Here is a 21,600-nt window from a genome sequence, read left to right as displayed (position 1 = left end):
CCAGAGCAGCCATAATGCTCCTCTGGCACGCTGCTCGTGGTGAGGAAATGCTAAGTGGGATGCTTGGGATGGCCCGACTTTGACGTCATCCAATTGAAGCTGAGATTGAAAACGGTTAAGGTTAGGTAAGGGTTAGGGTAAGGGTTAGGGCTAGGGCTAGGGTTAGGGTAAGGGTTAGGGCTAGGGCTAGGGTTAGGGTAAGGGTTAGGTTTAGGTAAGGGTTAGAATTAGGTAAGGGTTAGGGTTAGGATTAGGGCTAGGTTAGGGTTAGGGTTAGGGCTAGGTAAGGGCTCAGGTTAGGGTTAAGGCTAGGTAAGGGTTAGGGTTAGGGCTAGGTAAGGGCTCAGGTTAGGAGGTTAGGGTTTAGGGTTAGGGTTAGGGTTAGGGTTTAGGGTAAGGTAGTCCCAAGGATCCCACTTTGCACCTTCTCTTGTGGTGCCTAGCTAACTCTGACACATCGTTCCCATTGGACACAACAGGCCTGTTTCGTATTCACTAAGAACCTCAAATGAGCTCTGCTCCGGTCGCTGTCGTTGTTTACGACAGGCTGCATGCTGGATGCTGGATGCTAAACATGACTTTCATTAAGAGGAGAGATTATGAAAGGGTCTCTATGCATAAATCAACAGAATGTTGATCGCTGAGTAAACATCAGTGTGCCAGATGTGTTCCAGTGTGCCAGATGTGGTCCAGTGTGCCAGATGTGGTCCTGGCTGCCTGTGAAACATGACACCTCTGTTTGGTCATTATCACACGTTGGGATCTTTGTGTTGTTATTATGGACCTGCTCTATGCAGTCTATAGTATATTGTATCCTGTATTTTTCTAATGTTTTTCAGCATTTATAAGTGTATGTGTGTGTGTGTGTGTGTGTGTGTGTGTGTGTGTGTGTGTGCGTGCGTGTGTCCGTCTGTCTGTCCGTCCGTCCGTCTAGGGATGTTACTGAGTGCAACAGTCCCAGTTTTTCCATATGAGCTGCAGCAAAGCCATATCCTGACACCCTTATATTGCTATGGCAACAAAATCTCGAATGTCGAATGTAGAATCCAGGCGTAGGACCTGAACCCCGGAGTGCCTTGAGTCCTCTCCCCTCTGGTGGGCTGCAGGGGGCGGTGTGAGATGGCCTGAGCTCCTCTCCTCTTCCCTGGGATACACACTTGTGATTGGAGGAGGTGGAGGAGCGGTGGAGAGGAGTCTCAAGTGACAGAGGAGGGCACAATTCTACCATCTTGCTCTCGGAAGACAAATCCTTCACCGCCGGGCATTCCCTGAAAGCGTTTTCCTGAACACCGGCCTGCAGCGTATGACTTTTTAGCCCTGCAACCACGGGAAACCATGGAGGTGTCTCTCTGGACTCCCGGCTTCATATTTCTTTCCCTCCTACTCCGGGGAGGCCTGAGTGATGGCTGGGTGACTCATGTAGATCAGAACACAGCCACAATTGTCCTCTCTCTGAAGGCGGAGAAGTGGTGTGAAGGCTTTTCCATTTGCGTTTGGGTTTGCACAGTTGGGAAGTGTGTGTGTGTGTGTGTGTGTGTGTTTGTTTTCGGACTTCTGAGGGGACAGGAGCGAGACTTTCTCAGACCTGTCAGTAGCACGTGTGTCACGCAGGGGAGGCTGGTGGAGGTAGAAACCGGAGCCCGTCCTCCGGTTTCTACCTCCACCAGAATCCCCTGCCTTGACCTTTAAGTTTCTTTACTTTGTTTTTAAGTGATTTACCGTAAATAATGTTTATGAGAACTGCCAGAAGCGTTGGCGTTGACTTTGGGATATTGGGAGGTTGATTTTGACATCATTTCTGGCATCGTTGGGTTCTGGCTGCTGGTTGTTTTTCAGCTCTCATGCTAATTGCTTACACACCATCAACAACAGCGTGTTTGTTCATCTCCTCCCAGTCCTCAGCCCTTCACCAAAGCTGTCATGAAGAGAAGTGACATTTCAGGAATGGGCACTGGCGCCTCGCTCTCTGTCAAGAAAAGAGCTAAAAGTCAAATAATAAGACACTGTCCTCTGTGTGTGTGTGTGTGTGTGTGTGTGTGTGTGTGTGTGTGTGTGTGTGTGTGTCTGTCTATCTGTGTGTGTGTCTGTGTGTGTGCTTGTGTGTGTGTATGTCTGTGTGGGTGTATCTGTCTGTCTGTCTGTCTGTATGCGTGGGTGTGTGTGTGTGTGTGTGTGTCTGTCTGTCTGTATGTGTGTGTGTGTGTGTGTGTGTGTGTGTGTGTGTGTGTTGGTGTGTGTGTGTGTGTGTGTGTTACGGTGTTTCTCAGGGACTGGTTTTCCCCAGGGCGTGTTCTGGTTGTTGACTGTAGATGGCATGTCCTCTTGGCACGCTGCTGGCCAGCGCCCCTGTTTGTCTGTCAGCTCTGATCATCTCCCCCCAGTTGGCACTGTTCTCACCCAACTGGTTCCCCCGTGTGGAGCACACCGCCCAGCTTCCAACTCCTTCTCTGCTTCGAGCACCGAGGCAGATTGTGCATTTCCATAATTATATTTATTTATGTTGTTTAACCTTTGTTTATACAGGGGAAACACACTGAGACCAAGGCCTCTTTTACAGGTGCAAAATATTACACAATACGTCAATACGTCATATAAAACCACGATATATTAGGAGAAACAATCACATCTTTCAATTAACCTAAATTGCCCAAGCGGCACCGGAACATTCAACTGAAATTGTTTCTGTAGATTGTTCCAGCAGTTAGGTGCACCAGAACTAAAAGCGGATTCACGAAATTCAGGTGGAGACCCAGTCCCAGAGTTAACCGACCCAGAGTTAACCGACGGATTAGGTCAGGTCTGAGAACGGGTTAGGTTGAGGTAGCCCTGCCTGAGAGATGTAAACTTGAGAAGTGTCCTCTTGGCCTAATGGTAGACGCTTGGGTCTTCCAGGTAGGAGACCCTGGTCCGAACCCATCTGTCACCTGTACATATTGTTCTAATAAAACAGACTGTCCCCAAATCAACGCCAACGCTTTTATCATCACATGTTTATAACCGCTTTCATTACATACTCTTCTACCTGCAGGCTACATCATATACTTTCAGTCATGTACACTACACTTGTGTGTGTGTGTGTGTGTGTGTGTGTGTGTGTGTGTGTGTGTGTGTGTGTGTGTGTGTGTGTGTGTGTGTGTGTGCTTACACTTGTGCATGTGTGTGTACACATTAATCACATTGAGGAGTTCAAGCCAAGGAAAGTCACACTCATTATGCAATGACATTATGGATTCCAGATGGCTGGGTCATTACTGTCAGGCATACTGTCGGCCTACTGCTCTCCCCCTGGCACCAATCCCAACAGGGGGCCTTGGAGAGGAAGCCAGACAACCAGGAAATGGGACACCGTGTCTGTTCTCCTGCTAGAGAACGGCTACTAAATCAAGCTGTGGCAATACTCTGGCCGCTGAGGGTCCTTTACCATGAAGCACACGAGGAGATGTCACACTAGGTGATGATGTCACACTAGGTGATGTCACACGAGGAGATGTCACATGAAGAGATGTCACACTAGGAGATGATGTCATACGAGGAGATGTCACACTAGGTGATGTCACACTAGGAGATGATGTCACACTAGGTGATGTCACACTAGGAGATGATGTCACACTAGGTGATGTCACACTAGGAGATGTCACACTAGGTGATGTCACACTAGGAGATGTCACACTAGGAGATGATGTCACACTAGGTGATGTCACACAAGGAGATGTCGTCAGGAAGTGGGTAATACCCCTCGTTTATTCCACCACGCACCCTTGACATCAGTTATCTAAACATAAACATAGGATACCCGGTAACTGCGGGTCTCGTCCAAATGGCCGGGTTTCGCTGCCCGCTCTGCTTCTCTCCAGCGTGGCGTGGGCGTCTGTGTCGGACCCCTCTCCAGCTCCAGCCGCTACTGCGTTTCAGAAAGGGGAAAAGGTTCGTCAGCAACTCCCCACACCTGAGGGAATTTACCTCGCCCCCCGGCTCCGTTCCCCTGAGCCACTCCTGTCCCTCTCTCCCTCTCTCTCTCCCTCTCTCTCTCTCTCTCTCTCTCTCTCTCTCTCTCTCTCTCTCTCTCTCCACAGTCGAGCCCGAAACCACCCCCCCACTACCACGTGGCTCATAACACGTGCATGGAATGAGGAATGGTATCAAACACGTGTGTTTCATGCGGTACAAGGACCCCGTCCTCCGATTTCTACCTCCTCTAGCCTCCCCTGGCATACAGTGTGTTTCAGGCCCTTGCAGCCACCACTGCATCTGGCCCGATGCCTTAGGAGGAAGCAGACAGACTGTACACAAGGTGTAGGATGGGGAAGTCATGCTTTGCTTCAGTGACCATTCCTGAGCATAACAACTGCTTCAGCAGTAAAACCCAGGTGTTGGCACTGATATCCATAACTCACTGATATCCATAACTCACTGATATCCGTAACTCATTGCAGCGATGCGGTCTGATTTAATTTCTCTTTCTCTCTCTCTTTCCCTACGCCTCTCCCTCTACCCCTCCCTCCCTCCCTCCCTCCCTCTGAGTGTACTGTACAGTAGCCGCAGAGAGAAACACGAGTGGCCTGCCTTTTCTCTCACTTCTTCTATACCTCTCTCTCTCTTTCTCTCTCTCTCTCTCCTCCCCTCTGCCTCCCTCTCCCCCTCCTCCCCCTCCCTCTGAGCATACTCTAAAGAAACACTTGTGTCCTGCTTTCCCTCTCTCTTTTTCTATACCTCTCTCTTTCTCCCTCCTCCCCCACTCCATCTCACCCTCCTCCCCCCCTCCTCCCCTCCCTCCCGCCCTCCCTCCCTCCCTCCCTCCCTCAGAGCGTTCTGTATAGAAACACTAGTGCCTTGTCAGCATGTCTACTCTGGGGAAACAACTGCAGCTCTGTGGCCAGGGAGGCAGGGTGTAGGGCAACATCCAGCCATTCCATGTTGAGGTGCTCAGTGTCATAAGAACATTCTAGAACATTCTAGAGTCCTGGGAGAGATGGGTGTCAGGTTACAAATGAGGAGTCACACAATGTTCTTTTTGACACTCATTTTTTGTACAGGCCATACTGCAGACTTTTGAGACACTCAATATATCAACCAAATGCAAACCTAAGATAGATAGGCTAATTCTTCGGAAAACAGTCCACAATGAGGTCCATTACCTCTCTGAAGGGTGAGTAGTAGCGAAGGAGGGAAGCAGTTAACATCCCCAGTGCTGAGTGTAGCCTATGTTGTTTGAAGTACAGTAGCCCAACAAAGCGTGTGTGTTCTGGAAAAAGCTGTCGGCGCCGATCAGATTTATGAGTTCAGAGTTATGGTGCTCAATCGAAATTCCTGTCTTTTTCAGCTTTTATAAATATCTAACTTTTAGTAGTAGTTTTTTTTGTGAGAATAGCCTGTAGCCCACACTGTAGGAGGCCATACTGCAATCAAGCAAGACACATGATGCTGAAAAACTGATGAATTGGTATTGGAATATAGGCAAAAGGCAGTTTTGAGGCAGTTTTGTGTATTGTGCTGTATAAAAACCCTTTGCACAGATCCCCCGTCTGCTTTGATTCCTCTAACTGGAGAGAAAGTGAGTGAACGTCTGTATCAGCCTGGGTGTTAACTGAAAATCCTGGTTATCAATCATCAAGCTAGTGTGAATTAGCTGTCTGAAGGACGTGCCAACAGGCGACGTGATGTAACATCTGATTTATTTCAGTCCTATTGTGATTCAGTCCAAATATCGATATCATTAGACTGCGTTTGGACCGGGGGAGGCTGGTGGAGGTAGATATCGGAGGACGGGCTCATTGTAATGCCATGGAATGGAATGAGGAATTGTCTCCATAGTGATTGTACTGGTCTCACCAGATTATGTGCAGTGATGCAGTGATGCATAGCAGGGTAAACACACGGACAGTGAACAGCGTTTACGTACCTTTCTGGGGGGTGAATAGCGTTTAACCACCGTTTAACGCTATTCAAATAATAAGGGGGGGGGGGGGGGGGGGGGGGGGATTGGCGCATTTTAACCTTTAACTGATTACATACCTCTTTTTCTCCGGTGTCCAGGGTTTACACACTTTTGTTTCTACAGTATGTGGCGTCAGACAAATGACTGGCAACATTTGAATTTACCGGATGCATATCCATATGCGTAACTGTAACGGCTGACGGAAAGCATGGTATCCATGGTAACCACGGTAACTTCGTAAGCGGAGAACGGTTAAGCACCGACGACGGCTGCTGCTAACAGCGCTAGCTTTATCTGGAGCTATCGACTGATTTGCACACACGATAACAAATGAAAGACAACATGAAGAAATATACCCAGGCATTGTGCAGGGGAGGTTAAGAAACCCCGTGGGGCTTGTCCAGAAGCCTCCCCTTTAAGGTGGAACAATGAAATAGAAAATAACTAGAATAATTACAGACAAATACAAAATGTGTAAAGTTCTTCCAGTGTGCTCCTGCCTACCGAGGCGTGTGAGTTATGTAGAAAGCTTATTTGCAGTGACCTTTTACTTTACAGGGAACTTTATCGGATTTCATACTGAGGTGTTCCCAGACACTGACCTTTCCTTGAGCATGTTGCTCTGTGTCTAGGTTGGGCCAGTAGGTTTTGGTTGCTCTATGTCTAGGTTGGGTCAGTAGGTTTTGGTTGCTCTATGTCTAGGTTGGGTCAGTAGGTTTTGGTTGCTCTGTGTCTAGGTTGGGTCAGTAGGTTTTGGTTGCTCTGTGTCTAGGTTGGCTCAATAGGTTTTGGTTGCTCTGTGTCTCGGTTGGGTCAGTAGGTTTTGGTTGCTCTATGTCTAGGTTGGGTCAGTAGGTTTTGGTTGCTCTGTGTCTAGGTTGGGTCAGTAGGTTTTGGTTGCTCTGTGTCTAGGTTGGGCCAGTAGGTTTTGGTTGCTCTGTGTCTAGGTTGGGTCAGTAGGTTTTGGTTGCTCTGTGTCTAGGTTGGGCCAGTAGGTTCATTGACTTCTGTCTCCTCGGTGACATACATGTGCAGCATGTGCATGGTCAGTTGTCATGTAGATGACATGTCGACCACTCAGCAGTGGCGACCGTGATGGAATTCATATGTGTTTGGTATGTATCAGTTTCAAGGCTACAGTACGGTTCATGAATGAAGACCGTAGGCCTATTCCACGGGAGGCCGGTGGAGGTAGAAACCTGTGACACTCCAGGGGAGGCTGTTGGAGGTTGAAATCGGAGGACGGGCTCAATGCAATGGATGCAACGGAATGAGGAATGGAACCATCACCTCATCCATTCCATGCATTACCATGAGCCCGTCCTCCGATTTCTACCTCCACCAGCCTCCCCTGACTACAGTACATATATGGTATCATGTCTCCTCCGACCCGGCCTTCCCTGCTGTGTGCCGGACAGCTGTCCCTTGGTGACATATAAACTAGGGTGTATTCTAGTGAGGGGACCAGTGGACAGCGCTGGGAAATTATCTTGTCTTTCGTCTATTTTTAGAGAGGCATTGCCATAGTTAATGAAACACTATATTGCTGCGTGGCAGTTGTAGGCTATTGGTGCAATGGAAATCCAGTTGATCAGGACTCTCACTGCAGTTACAGGGTTCTGAACATCTGTACGAATGTCATCTGTCGTTATCCTGTGTGTGTGTGTGTGTGTGTGCGTGTGCGTGTGTGTGTGTGTGTGTGTGCGTGCGTGCGTGCGTGCGTGTGTGTGTGTGTGTGTGTGCGTGTGTGTGTGTGTGTGTGTGTGCACCTTGGTCGTCACATCACCAAGGTAGGAGGGAGAAGGGAATGATTTACATTTTACATTCAAGTCATTTAGCAGACGCTTTTATCCACAGCGACTTACAGTAAGTACCCTTGTCGAAAGCAAGTGAGTCAACTACACATCAGTCATCGTCAGTAAAAACCTTCCATAAGAAGAACAAGTTCCATCGGCAGTCACAGTTCTAGAGAAAGGAAGAAAACAAGCTCGTTTTTGTCTTCAAACGTTCAGGTCATGTGCTGTACAATCGGGTGTTAGGGGGTGGAGATGTCTGAGGGAATGAGGAACAAACCCAGTGAATAGACAGATCCACTGGGATGACTAGAATAATAATATATGCCATTTAGCTGACGCTTTTATCCACAGCAACTTACATTGCACTGAGTGTATACATTTCAGTATATATGGTCCCAGCAGGAATCAAACCCACAACCTAAGCGTTGTTAGCGCCATGCTCTACCAACTGAGCCACAGAGGACTATGTGACGGTTCACATCACCTTGGCCTTCCGCCACGCCGGCCACACCCTCCCAGCCTCCTCGCCAAGGTAGGAAGGATGGAGGAAGGCAGGATGCACACAGTGACTAGATCCTCTGGGACAGGTTGTTAGAGGCCTTTGTTTACAATCAGCGTGTCGTAAAATCCTCCCTCTGGCCCGCCTGGCGTGGCCAAGCAGATTCCTGCTATTGATCAGAGGTTCCAGACCCGGAGCTGGGTTTTCAAATAGTATTTGAAATCATTTTCTGTTTTCTCTTAGGCTGTGCTTGGTCGAGTTTTGCCCTGGTACAATGGAACCAATGGAACGGAATGTAGTCGCAAAGGTGCACTGCAAAGCCTGTTCCCCTCTGGCCAGGCTCAAACAAGTGCGTCAAAAGTATTTGAACAAGTGTTTGAAATTATTTCCAATACTTTTGAAGCTTGGTTAAAGAACTGGAGAGGTTGAATAGCTGAGGTAGTGTTGGTGGGTGTGGGAACTGTAGTTTATACAGTGATAAGCTGCCAGGGGTGTGTCACAGGGCTGTGTAGGGTGTGACTACAGGAGATGTTTCGACAGAGGAATTTGATCCATATCTCGCTGGGTTCATTCTACCAACGCTTATCAGTAAAGTAACTGTGCTGTTGTGGGTTTTTGTGGTATGATGATAATAATACCATTGTATATCAGGGGAGGCAGGTGGAGGTAGAAATCGGAGGCTCGGAGTTACATTACAATGAGCCCGTCCTCCGATTTCTAGCTCCACCAGCCTCCACTATTGAGACAGTATAGGTTGTTAAGACTGTCCAGTAGTTGTGTTGACAGCTACCAAGTGGTCCCCGTACCAGTGTAATGATTATGTAATAACTTATGTAACAAAGAATGCTGTAACTAGAGTAATTACATACTTGCTATGACAGGTATAGGGGCAGCTTGACAGCTACATGAAAGGCGTCTTCAAATGCTAATATTGTTCAGTTCGCTTCAAGTTCAAATCCTTCAGTTCATCCATTTTAACTAGTTCTCACCAGTGTGTTTCACATATATTCTGAGGCCCCATTCAGACCAGTTTGACAGGCGGCGTCAGACCAGGGAGGCTGGTGGAGGTAGAAATCGGAGGACGGGCTCATTGTAATGCATGGAACGGAATGAGGAACGGTGTCAAACACGTGTGATTGTTCCTTTGATACCGTTCCTCATTCCGTTTCATGCGTTACAATGAGCCCCGTCCTCCGATTTCTACCTCTGCCAGCCTCTAACCTCCACCAGCCTCCCCTGGTTCACACACACTCACGAAGCACGCACATGCAGAGACAGATGCATGTTGAAGTTGACATGTGACATTAGAAAGATAATCTCAAAGTTCAATTCAATCTCAAGTTCCTGGCTGCTGACAAAGTTCAACAGTACAGTGAGAGTCTGACTAGTTTCTTTACAGTAGTATAAAGACAACAGTTACCAGCTTGATTTCACTGGATTCTCAGATTATCATCTTTCCTTTGATCTCGTAAAAGAGTGCGGTTTGTCAGAATGTTGGCCAACTGTTGCATCAGCGGTACAGTAGTCATGCCTGCATTTAGTCGGGTAATTAGAAACTAATCACAGTAAGCTGCACAATAATCAGGATTTTACAGAATGCAAAGGAAAAGAGACTCAGTTTTAAGAGTGCATGTACATGTAATGCATTATAACCCGTTATAGTCATGCATGAAGTCTTATAATGTCTTTGTAACAACTCATAATGCATTATGTCTGCCTACAAGGCATTTTATCAACTGACAGAAAATGTCTCATATACTGTATACTTTAGTGGCCCTAGGATCACTGTAAGAGGTTATAAGACTTTATAATGCAGTCAGTCATGCTCATACAGTAACAGGTCTTGCATTATAAACACATTTTAACTGTGTACTTTAAGTGAAGTGTTGAAATCCAGTGTTGAGTAAGTAGAAAGTAAGAGTGGACCAGGAACCAATCAGAACTCTTCATTCGTGTGGTGCAGGGAGGAACATGCTGTTCCCCTCCGTGGGTCACATGTGCTCCTGCAGACACACATGTGCTGCTTCATGTACATGTATGTGCAACATGTATGCCTTAGCTGTGTGAATCAGTCACCGGAGTTTGTACATTACATTTAGCATTGGACAGTAAACTGCAAACATCAGGGTGTCCCTGCTCCATATCTTTGCATTGTCCAAGGTGAGTCAAAGTTTCCAAAGATATGGATGAGAGCAGATAGAACATGTTGCTGCAGTATTACCTCCCCCCTCTCCCCCCTCTCTCCCCCCTCCTCCCCCCTCACTGGGAATGTAAAGAAAACCTCAATATGTCAGCGAGTGTGGTGAGACGCTGTATGCTGCTCTCTGTATTGGCTGTGAGGCAGAGGAGGCTGGCGGAGGCAGAAATCGGAGGACGAGGCATTATTGTGATGCATGGGACGGAATGAAGAATGTTTGATACCATTCCGTGCATTACAATGACCCCGTCCTCCGATTTCTACCTCCACCAGCCTCCTCTGATGGTGACGGGTGGCCGTCTGCTGTAGCTGTAGCTTGCATGGGACAAGGTGTCTCTCATAATGTACAGTACCAGTCAAAGGTTTGGACACACCTTGCCAAGAGTGTGCAAAGCTGTCATCAAAGCAAAAGGTGGCTACTTTGAAGAATCTAAAATATAAAACATATTCTGGTTTGTTTAACACTTTTTTGTTTACTACATAATTCCATATGTGTTCCTTCATAGTTTTGATGTCTTCAATATTAATCTACAATGTAGAAAATAATAAAAAATAAAGAAAAACTATTGAATGAGACGGTGTGTCCAAACTTTTGACTGGTACTGTATGCCATTTAGCTGACGCTAAAGAAAACAAGTTTGTTCGTTTTTTTGTCTTCAAACGTTCAGGTCATGTGCTGTACAATCGGGTGTTAGGGGGTGGAGATGTCTGAGGGAATGAGGAACAAACCCAGTGAATAGATAGATCCACTGGGGTGACTATAATATAATAATAATAATAATATATGCCATTTAGCTGACGCTTTTATCCACAGCAACTTACATTGCACTGAGTGCATACATTTCAGTATAGATGGTCCCAGCAGGAATCAAACCCACGACCTAAGGGCTGTTAGCGCCATGCTCTACCAACTGAGCCACAGAGGGCTACACTCTCCTGTGTGCTTTGTTCATGTGTTGGAGCCCAGCCCGCTCTGGTCTGAGATCTGTGCAGAGAGAAGCCTGAGGGGGAGTGTCCGGGCTCTGGAGTGGGGGTGTCCCCTTCAGGCACACAGTGTACCAAACACATGTGCTGTCGGAGCTGAGGAGGTGTGTCACTCCTGGCTGTGTCTTTTCTCTAGCTCGCCTGCTTGGCTTCCTTCCTTTTGCTTTCCCCTGTGTTCCCCGTGCGTCGCGGTCGCACACACACACCCCCCTGGCTTCTCCCCCTCTGTTCCCACTCGCCACTCATCTGAGGCTGCTGGTTTTCTCCCCCCCGAACCGGAGACAAGGTAGGAGGGGGTTGAGGGCTTGCTTTCTGTGCTTCCACTCTGACTCGTGGAAGTGCCTTCTTACTTCTCCAAGGGAAACTGTTTTCAGAGAGGAAACGTTGGCTGTTGTTGTTTTTTTTTTTTTTTAGGGGAGCTGTTTTTGTTTGGTGTGTTCTAGATTTTCTGTAAGCGATTTTGCAACAAAATAGAAGACAAAGGGACATTGTCAAGAGGAATTTTGTTATATTCTTTTTGGCATTTTTTTTAAGTCTCTGCCTTTGTATTGTACATCCAGGAGTGACAACATCCAGTTTGACTTGTACTGTACTCTTTTATTGAAGTTGATTAGATACTAGAAGAAAACCCAAGAAGTCAAAATGGTGGCCGGCATGGTAATGCCCTTAGCGGACCTGAGGTCCATCTACGAGCTCCTCTTCCGGGATGGCGTCATGGTGGCCAAGAAGGACAAGCGCCCCCAGTGCATGCACCCTGAGATCCAGGGGGTCAGCAACCTGAAGGTGATCCGAGCCATGGGCTCCCTCATGTCCAGGGGCTTCGTGCGCGAAACCTTTGCATGGAAGCACGCCTACTGGTACCTCACCAACGAAGGCATCGTGTACCTGCGTGAATACCTGCGTCTGCCCCCAGAGATCGTGCCCTCCTCCCTGCAGCGCATCCGCAAGCCTGCCTCCACCCTGGATGTGATGCGTCGGGCCCGGTCCCAGACAGTCGAGGGCCCCACCTCCTACGTCCCCAAACCCAGGGCTGAAAGGGAGAGCCAGGAGGGCATGATGGACCGCCAGGGCTACCGCCATAAGAGGGGGGGCGGCGATGAAGAAGCCCCATCTGATAGGCCTCCTATGAGGTTCAGGGGCTCCTACCAGGCCCAAGGCCCAGCTGGGGAGCCCGGAGCCCAGGCCCAGACCTGGAGGGGCCAGGGCTTCCGCAGAGAGGAGGGACGTGGAGGAGAGGAGGGCCGGGGGAGAGAATTTAGAGGCTCTTATGCACCCCCTGAGGGCAGGCCCCTTAGGTCGGCTGCCCCAGCTCGAGATGTCAAACCAGTGGTGCCCAGGGCCCCCGCCGTCTCTGCACCCATTGTGGTGGAGCTACCCAAGGAGGTTGCTGTGCCTGTGGCTGTTTGGCCTGTGGCTGCTGTGCCTGTTGTTCTGGAGGTCATCGAACCAGCCCTGCCACCAGCATTCACCCCTGCTGTGGAGCCCGAGGCCCCAGCTCCAGAGGTGGAGGAAGTGGTGGAGGAGGTGGCAGTTGAGGCACCCACACCTGTTGAAGAGGCAGAGCAAGTAGAGGATGAGGTCATTGCTGTGGAACCAGCAGAGGTGATCCCAGATGTGTGTGAACAAGAAGTGCTAAAGCCTGTCATAGAGGAGCTAGAGGAGTCAGATGAGGAGTCAGATGAGGAGTCAGATGAGGAGACAGATGAGGAGGCAGCTGAGGAGGCAGCTGAGGAGGCAGCTGAGGAGGCAGCTGAGGAGGCAGCTGAGGAGGCAGCTGAGGAGGTAGTTGAGGAGGTAGTTGAGGAGGTAGTTGAGGAGGCAGATGAGGAGGTAGTTGAGGAGGTAGTTGAGGAGGCAGATGAGGAGGTAGTTGAGGAGGTAGTTGAGGAGGTAGTTGAGGAGACAGATGAGGAGGTAGTTGAGGAGGTAGTTGAGGAGGCAGATGAGGAGGTAGTTGAGGAGGTAGTTGAAGAGGTAGTTGAGGAGGAGCCCCCAGAGCCTGTGGAGGTGGTTGAAGAGGTGGTGGTTGAAACAGCTCCTGTTGAAGAGCCGAAGGAGGAGCCTAAACCATCTGCTGAAGCTGAGGAGTCTGTTGAAGAGGACGAGGACGAGGACGAGGAAGAGGATGAGGAAGAGGATCAGGAAGAGGATGAGGAATCTGATGAGGAAGATGAAGAGGAAGAAGAAGATGCTATTGAGGAACTGAAGTATACTGCCACTGAAGTGGTGGTTACAGAGGAAGCCCTTGATGTTACTCCAGAAGATGCTGAAATTGAAATCCTCGAGGAGCCCAAAGGACTTGTGGATGAGCCTATCGTTGACGAGGAGCCTGAGAAGGCCCTGGAGCCTGAGCCAATCACAGCTGCCGTCGCCATCGAAGCAGAGAGTGAACCAGTTACTGAAGACATGGAGGAGGCGGAGGCCTCAGCTGAGTCCCCTGAGCCAGACTCCGACACTGACCTCCCCGCCCCTCCACCCCCGGTCACAGAGGACTTCACAGACGACTTCACAGACGACTTCACAGACGACCTCACAGACCACTCTGCAGAGCAGCACGCAGCAGACCAAACAGTGGTGGAGCACATCACTCCCGAGATGCCCTCTGAGGTGACCCAGGAAGTAGGTTCAGTGGTTGAGGAGGATGTTGTCACGATCACGCCCACCCAGGTGACCTCTGAGTCTAGTGTCGTCATGGAAACCGCCGCGGCGGGGCCTGACATGGTTTCAGAGCCCGGACTTGAGTTGGAGCAGAGCGCTGCGGGCTTCGAGGATGAGTTTGTGGCTCCCGTTGTTCCCTCTGTGTGCCCCGTCGCTGCCCTGAGTAGCAGCCTGCCCCAGGGGGACTGGGCCTTCCTCACAGAAGACCCTGAGGAGGAGATGGAGGTGAAGAAGGTCTGGCCTGACTCCATAGAAGGTTTGAGCTCATTGTAGTTTCTTCTCCTCCTCCTCCTCCCTCCTTCCCTTCCGTCTTCTCTGTCCCTTCTTCCTTACTGCATCGGTGACCTCACAGGCGTAACTATGGGTACTGTTTGTGTTTGCAAATGTGTGGGAGGACGTTTTGTGGTTAATTTGATTCTGTAACCGTACAAGTAATGGTCTTGTCACCCTCAATACGGCTAGACATTAACCAGACTGTCAATTATGGTGATTTTGTAGGATGCATGAAGAATATTCTGATATTGCTTGGTTGTGGCTTGCTTGCATGGCACTTCCCTTAGGTGTAGTCTCGTGTAACAAAATCTTGATTTTCAGAAAACAATTTCACACTATATCTGATATATTCATGTGTCTGACCTGTTGCATGCAATGGATTGTGTCTGTTATGTCCTTGTTTTCAATGTTTTAACGATCAATATTGTTTTCCATGTGACATAACGTGCCGGTGTACAGAGGATTGCCAAAATGCTGGAGACATTCACATTAAAAACACAATCAACATCCAACACAACATTTATCCCACTAGGAAGCCTTAGAAAAACCCACTGGAAACATCACTGAGGTAAAAATAAAATAAAATAAAAAATAAAATAAAAAAGACATGCACCGTGCCTGGTATCCCTGCATTAGATAACGACCCAGCGTGGCTTCCTGCGCTGTTCTGTCGCTCGCTAGCTGTGTTCAAATAAGGAATGCAGTCAGGTCGAGCTGTGCTGAGCTGAGCTGTGCTGAGCGGAGCTGAGCTGAGCTGTACTGTGTTTGCCCAGGCCCCTCTCTTGCCTGCTCTTTGGCTTGGCCAGCGATGCTGTAACCCTGGTCTCTGATTTATGTATGCTGCAAATATTTACAAAAGCATACTTTCTCTCTGCTGCTATCGCTCCCCCTAGCCAGACTCCCTACCCCCCCTACCCAGACTCCCTACCCCCCCTACCCAGACTCCCTACCCTCCCAACCCAGACTCCCTACCCCCCCAACCCAGACTCCCTACCCCCCCTACCCAGACTCCCTACCCCCCCAACCCAGACTCCCTACCCCCCCTACCCAGACTCCCTACCCCCCCTACCCAGACTCCCTACCCCCCCAACCCTTCCCCTGCTAATGGCGAGAGGTGGAGTGAAGGCATGAAGGAATGAAAGAGAAAAGGCTATGATGGAACTTTTTTTGTTGTTGTTGCCGTGGCCGCTGGCTGGGAAGCCTAGCTAGGTAGCTAGCTAGCTAGCTCACACCTCTCTGCTGCTATGGCAGGTTTTTTCGTAACGTAGTTAGAACGGAAAAACGAGCGCTCCGTGCTCAACGCTGGCCAGCGTGTTGTGATTTTAAGGGAAGCCTGTTAGACTGGTAATGTGATCTCATCCTCCTCCATACGAGGCTGCAGAGACAGCAGTAGCAGCAGGAGCACGTTGTGGATTCCTAGAAACCAGTTAAAGAAGAATGCGATACTGTACTGTACTGTAGCTGGTCCATATTATGTATATATATATAGATACAGTACCAGTCAAAGGTTTGGACACACCTTGCCAAGAGTGTGCAAGGCTGTCATCAAAGCAAAAGGTGGCTACTTTGAAGAATCTAAAATATAAAACATATTCTGGTTTGTTTAACCATAGGTGTTCCTTCGTAGTTTTGATGCATTCAACATTAATCTACAATGTAGAAAATAATTTTAAAAAAAGGAAAACCATTGAATGAGAAGGTGTGTCCAAACTTTTGACTGGTACTGTATATATGCTCACCGAGCACTTTATGAGGAACACTATACTAATACTGGGTAGGGCCTCCCTTTGCTCTCAAACCAGCCTCAATTCGTGGCATTGATTCCACAAGATGTTGCAAAAACTCTTTTGAGATTCTGGTCCATGATGACATGATTGCATCACGCAATTCCTGCAGATTTTTCAGGTGCACTTTCAAGCTGTGAATCTCCCGTTCGACCACATCCCAAAGGTGTTCTACTGGATTCAGATCCGGTGACTGGGAAGGCCACTGAAGAACACTGAACTCATTGTCATGTTCATAAAACCAGTTTGAGACGACTTTTGCTTTGTGACATGGTGCATTGTCATGCTGGAAGTAGGCATTAAAAGGTGGGTAAATTGTGGCCATGAAGGGATGCACATGGTCAGCAACAACACTCAAATAGGCTGTGGCATTCAAGAGGTGATTGATTGCTATTAACAGGCCCAAAGTGTGCCAAGAAAACATTCCCCACACCATTATACCACCTCCACCATGAGAAGGTGTACAGGTGTTCCTAATAAAGTTTTCGGTGAGTGTATATAATAAAGTAAAGTGCTACTGTAAGTGCGTGTGCTGGAAGTATAGGCCTATTGTTATTGATAACACAGGGCTCACCTCTCTCAGATCATGGTGGTCTGGTACGCAGGATGTAGGATGACGTGGTGTGATAGTGACCGTGCATGGACTTCTGCTGCATGGGGAGTGTGGATGTGGATCAGCGGAGGGTGGAAATCAGAGAGGCTCTTTGTAATGCATGGAATGGAATCAGGAATGGTATCAAAGGAGCAGAATGAGGAATGGTATCAATCACACGTGTTTGATACCGTTCCTCATTCCGTTCCATGCATTACAATGAGCCCGTCCTCCGATTTCTGCCTCCCCCAGCCTCCCTTGGGGTAGACTTCGTTAGATGACTTGACAGCCAGTGTGCCAGTTTGTTTAATTTTTCATATCCTGTTTATAACTGTTTATAACTGTTTATAACTCTTTTATACATATATTAGGGCTTAACAGCACATGTTGTGTCTTGCCTCTTTCCCACCGAAAAGAAAAGTTTAATACATTTCACGTGTCGTTTCGAACAACTGTTATTATTAGCATAGAGTGAATGAGAAAAGTATGCCTTCTTCTCACTGGGCTGAAAGGAGTGTAGCAACTCCTCACTCCAAAACCCCTCAGGGCTGCGGAGGGAAGGGAAGGGGCCTAGCAGACTCCCAAAAAAAATCTGGTTATGTAAGCGAAACTTTTTTTTAGATTTTTTTGTTAAGCTTTGCATTTTAGCAGAGGTAGGGTCCTGCAGTGTTGGTGTGCTGTTAAGATCCAAGCGTACATGTATGCAGGACTTGCCAGTGTTTAAATCTCCACTGTATTTTAATCAGCGTCTAATTAGTACGGACTGCACTGTAATTAGCATCCCTCATGCTTTTGGCTTACACTGATCTTACCTATTGGAGGATTCAATGTGTTGTTGACCGTTGAACTTTCTGTCATAAGGCATTTAAGGAAACTTCAAATCCGTGGGATTTAGCTTCTAAGGTGCTTCTCAAGGCAACCACATGGAGCGATTGCATTCATTCAGTTATATATCCACACACACACACACGCACACACGTGCGCACATGCACACACATACACACACACACACACACACACACACACACACACACACACACACACACACACACCCACACACACACACACACACACACAGACACACCCAGTCTCCACGTGTTGTTAATCTTTCGGGACTTGCTGCTGCCACCTGCTGGGTAGCCCAACTCAGGCGTCTGTCTGTGGGAGGATCATTCATTTCCTCTGAGTTTTAGATCCCTGTGTTAATTCTACTGCACAACCAATGGAGTCATCTAAGCTACATGATCAGCTTAGCACATTATTTTTTTTAAAGGATTAATACAGTGCAGTGTGAATGCCAATTGCGTACACAACTAAAAAGTGTCGGGAACACTGCTCTGTTATTGTTTGATAAAATCAATTTGATAAAATCCTTGGATTGATTAGACATATGACATATGACATAACTAGCCACCATTCTGACTCTCATCCAACAAGCAGTCAGAACACAATACACTGGCCTTGTCAGTGCTTTACGGGAATAATACAAACAGCCTCTCAAATGGAAAAATAAATGATAGTTTAATCAGCATCAGCATAGCCACTGTGGACATGCTTCGAGTGCTTCTACACGGCACCCACATTTAAACCAAAACCAAACTTTATTTATTGTCTTTTCCTTATTATGATTATTTTTTCTAATCCTTTCCCTCGACACGCAGGAAGGCAGCAGCCATGAGAACTTTCCATTCTCCGACGGATAAATGACTAAGCAAGCAGAGATGTGAGGAAATGTGAGTCCAATTAGGCTACACTCAGCTTTTCCTGCCCGGTCCTCTCTGGAGCGGGGCGAAGCCCGGGCTTATACAGTACACAGAGCCCAGATGAGAATGCATGGCAGTAGCTGCCTCTAATCTGGCCTTGTCTACAGCAGTATACTCCCTGTTTGAGCTGTCAGACTGCTCTAGATGCAGTAGACTAACAGGGTTAGGGTTAGGGTCCAGTAACAACACACAGAGACGACTCTAGGTGTTTCCACGTCTCCACGTCTGAGGTGCTCCATTGTGTGGCACTGTGAGCGGGGTTCATTTCTCGCTATAATGGAGGTTGATGATGGTAGATCCTTCATGGAAGACTTGATTCAACAGTGCCAAGGTAGGAGATGGTTTTACTGTATACAGACTGTACTACCTACAGTTCTGTCTTCTTACCAAGAGGTGTCAGCACAGAAATGTCCTGCACTGAGTCGAGGCTTTGCTGTGTGATCTCCTACTGCCAGACAGGGGATCATGTTACAGTTTACAGTAGGCTCATTTAGTCCTGGTGATGGAATTGTAACATATGGTTTGCATTTATCTGTGTTCCATTAGATTGTATTATGGTGTTGTAAACTTCTGGTCGCTGGTATAATTAGATTCAGCAAGCCTTTATACCCCTGCATTTGCAGTTCTTCAGGTGGATTGACAATGAGAAACAATTGTGAAGTAATTTGGAGCTCAGACTTTGTCTTCAGGGGCACACACACGCACGCACGCACGCACGCACGCACGCACGCACACACACACACACACACACACACACACACACACACACACACACACACACACACACACACACACACACACACACACACACACACACACACACACACACTCTCATACAGTCTGGCTGTCTGGGATTATGTTCCCGTACCCTGCTGTAAACCTGGGGTTGTGACCTGGGAGAAGGCCCCTGAGTGGCTGATCCTCCCATCCCCTCTCCTCCCCTCCAATGGGACTTTGTACCATAGACATAGAATAAGTAGACCTCAGACCACGGCAGATTCAGCCAGTACACCAAATATGTCTGTTCTACTCATTCTATGTCTATGCTCTGTACCCCTACAGGAGAATTATGGGTCACAGCCAGCCGTCACAGTGGTGAAGCCCAGTATCAGGACTGCGTGGGCTGGGGTCGATAATGTACAGCTGTATAAACAACGTTCTCATCACGCCTGGCTGGCAGACGGGGCCCTGAATAGACTCACACATGGACGTAGTTTATTCCCTTTCTCATGTTAAAGGCTACTGCAAACCTATGGGTCTATACAGTGTGTGATATACTGTTTATCCCGGTTTACTGCAGTTCTTATGGCTTTGTGGCAGCAGGGGCGGGGGCTAGGCAGGCATAGTGAAGTTGCTGTATGATGTCGTGTGTTATGGTGCACTCTGTGTTCAGCTGATTGGGAGAAGAGAGAAGATACTATATGCCCTTCTAGGCAAAAGCTGTTTACACACAGTACATCATTTGACGGGTGGGGTTCGAACCCGTGTCTCCCACGTGGGGGACCTTGGTGTCTACCATTAAGCCAAGAGGACATCCTCAAGGTCCGACAGGGCTACCTCATCACGAGAGTGTGATTCCAAACCACCTCCGCTTCGCTGCATGAACACCTAGGCCTGCGTCAGATGCAGGGGAGGCTGGTGGAGGTAGAAATCGGAGGATACCTGGAGCGGAATAAGGAATGGCATCAAACGCACGTGCCATGTATTCCATGCATCACAATGAGCCCGTCCTCCGACTTCTACCTCCGCCAGCCTCCCCTTGGTCAGATGCACTGCACTGTACTTGTAGACATGTGGCAGATCAGTCCACAGCTCAATGCCTACAAAAACCCCCTTCTCCCACAGAGAGACCTTTGTTTGGGTAAAGGGAGGCATTGGCAAAATCATGTTTTCCGTTCTTTGTCTCCCTTCTTCCTGTAAAGAGATGAATGTGTCCCTTCTGGTGTTTATGGTTAAGCACGTGGAACTCATCCAGAGGGCCCGGTGTCAGGACCCCCACCGCACCATCGACGTTTCCCCGACGTTTCCACTGCGGAAAAGAGAAAGACTCTCACAAATCGAATCAAAACTGTGGGTCTGGGAGTCAGTCTTTTTCTTTTCTTTCTTTTTTTTTTTTTTTTCATTCTTTTTCTCTCCCTACTTTTTTCTCTTCGTGCCTTCCCTCTCTAGCACGCCCCTCTGGTTCTGATCAGCATACAATGTCTTTGAGGTCAGATGTGTGTTTCCCCGTAGCCGGTGTCACAGTGTCAGTGTTTTGTCTGATGGGAGGCCAGGCCGGCTGACTGGGGAGGAGAGACAGAGACAGAGATAGAGATGGAGCTGTGTTGTTGCTGTTGTCGCCGTTTCGGCCGCTCTGACCGCCCTGGCAACCACGGTAGGTCACTCTGCAGGGTGTGTTGAGTATTATGGGATGCTGTTTTTTTTTTTTTTTTCGTTGCTAAGGCACTAGGGGATGTCGGAGAGGGTGGACTTGGAGGAATGTGGGATCTCTAGCCTCGGTGGATGGTGCTATCTCAGGCCTCTGCCACGCCCAACAGAAACAGCTTGTTTTGACTGTGCTAAGCGGGGAGGTTTAACGTGATTAAGGTTCTTTACATGACCTTCTTTATATGATTCTTTATTTACATAGAAAGCCAGTGTCTTACCAGTTGTTTGTCCTGGAATTTGATGGATGTCTTTGTCAGTAATATTTATATTGAGTCTTGAGGCAATATATTCAGCCTGACCTTGATAGTGCATTACTGGGTGAAAGCATAGGCAAGATGCACACTGTTCTATAATAATAACAAATATTGTGTAATTCAACACATATGTTTATAAATTGGTATGAGATGATTTTATTTCTTACCTTTTTGATACAGCGAGGCCTGGGTCTTCTTATTATGATGACAAGCTCTGAGGGGATATTGAGGCCTTTCGTGATGCATCTGAATAATCTCTCCTTCTACATGCAGTGGAAATGGAGCACAGACTCCACCCATATGGGCGGGGTTATATACAACACCGCTGACATCACAGAGTCATGCTGCGTTCATGTGCGCTCGGAACTCGAAAACCGGATCAAACTGAACGGCCCAGTCACTGATGTCACTGTCCACTTTGAACTCTCCTGCGTACCG

The 21,600-nt window shown here is 48.1% G+C and overlaps 1 protein-coding gene across 1 annotated transcript in view; it reads left to right on the top strand.

Moving 5' to 3' along the window:
• Positions 1 to 11,612: 11,612 nt before the first annotated feature.
• Positions 11,613 to 21,600, top strand: part of LOC310814786 (uncharacterized protein) — a 17,819-nt gene continuing 7,831 nt past the window's right edge. Inside the window, exons 1-2 of the mRNA XM_083684287.1 lie at positions 11,613 to 11,697; positions 12,018 to 14,325. Of these exons, the coding sequence (XP_083540413.1) occupies positions 12,054 to 14,325 (2,272 nt within the window). The 5' untranslated portion in view covers positions 11,613 to 11,697; positions 12,018 to 12,053. The remainder of the gene's footprint in view (positions 11,698 to 12,017; positions 14,326 to 21,600) is intronic.

This window comes from Argentina silus, assembly GCF_951799395.1.
Source record: "Argentina silus genome assembly, chromosome: 14".
Lineage (NCBI taxonomy): Eukaryota > Metazoa > Chordata > Actinopteri > Argentiniformes > Argentinidae > Argentina > Argentina silus.
The sequence above is the reverse complement of the archived record's forward strand: the minus strand, read 5'-3'. Positions and strand labels throughout refer to the sequence as shown.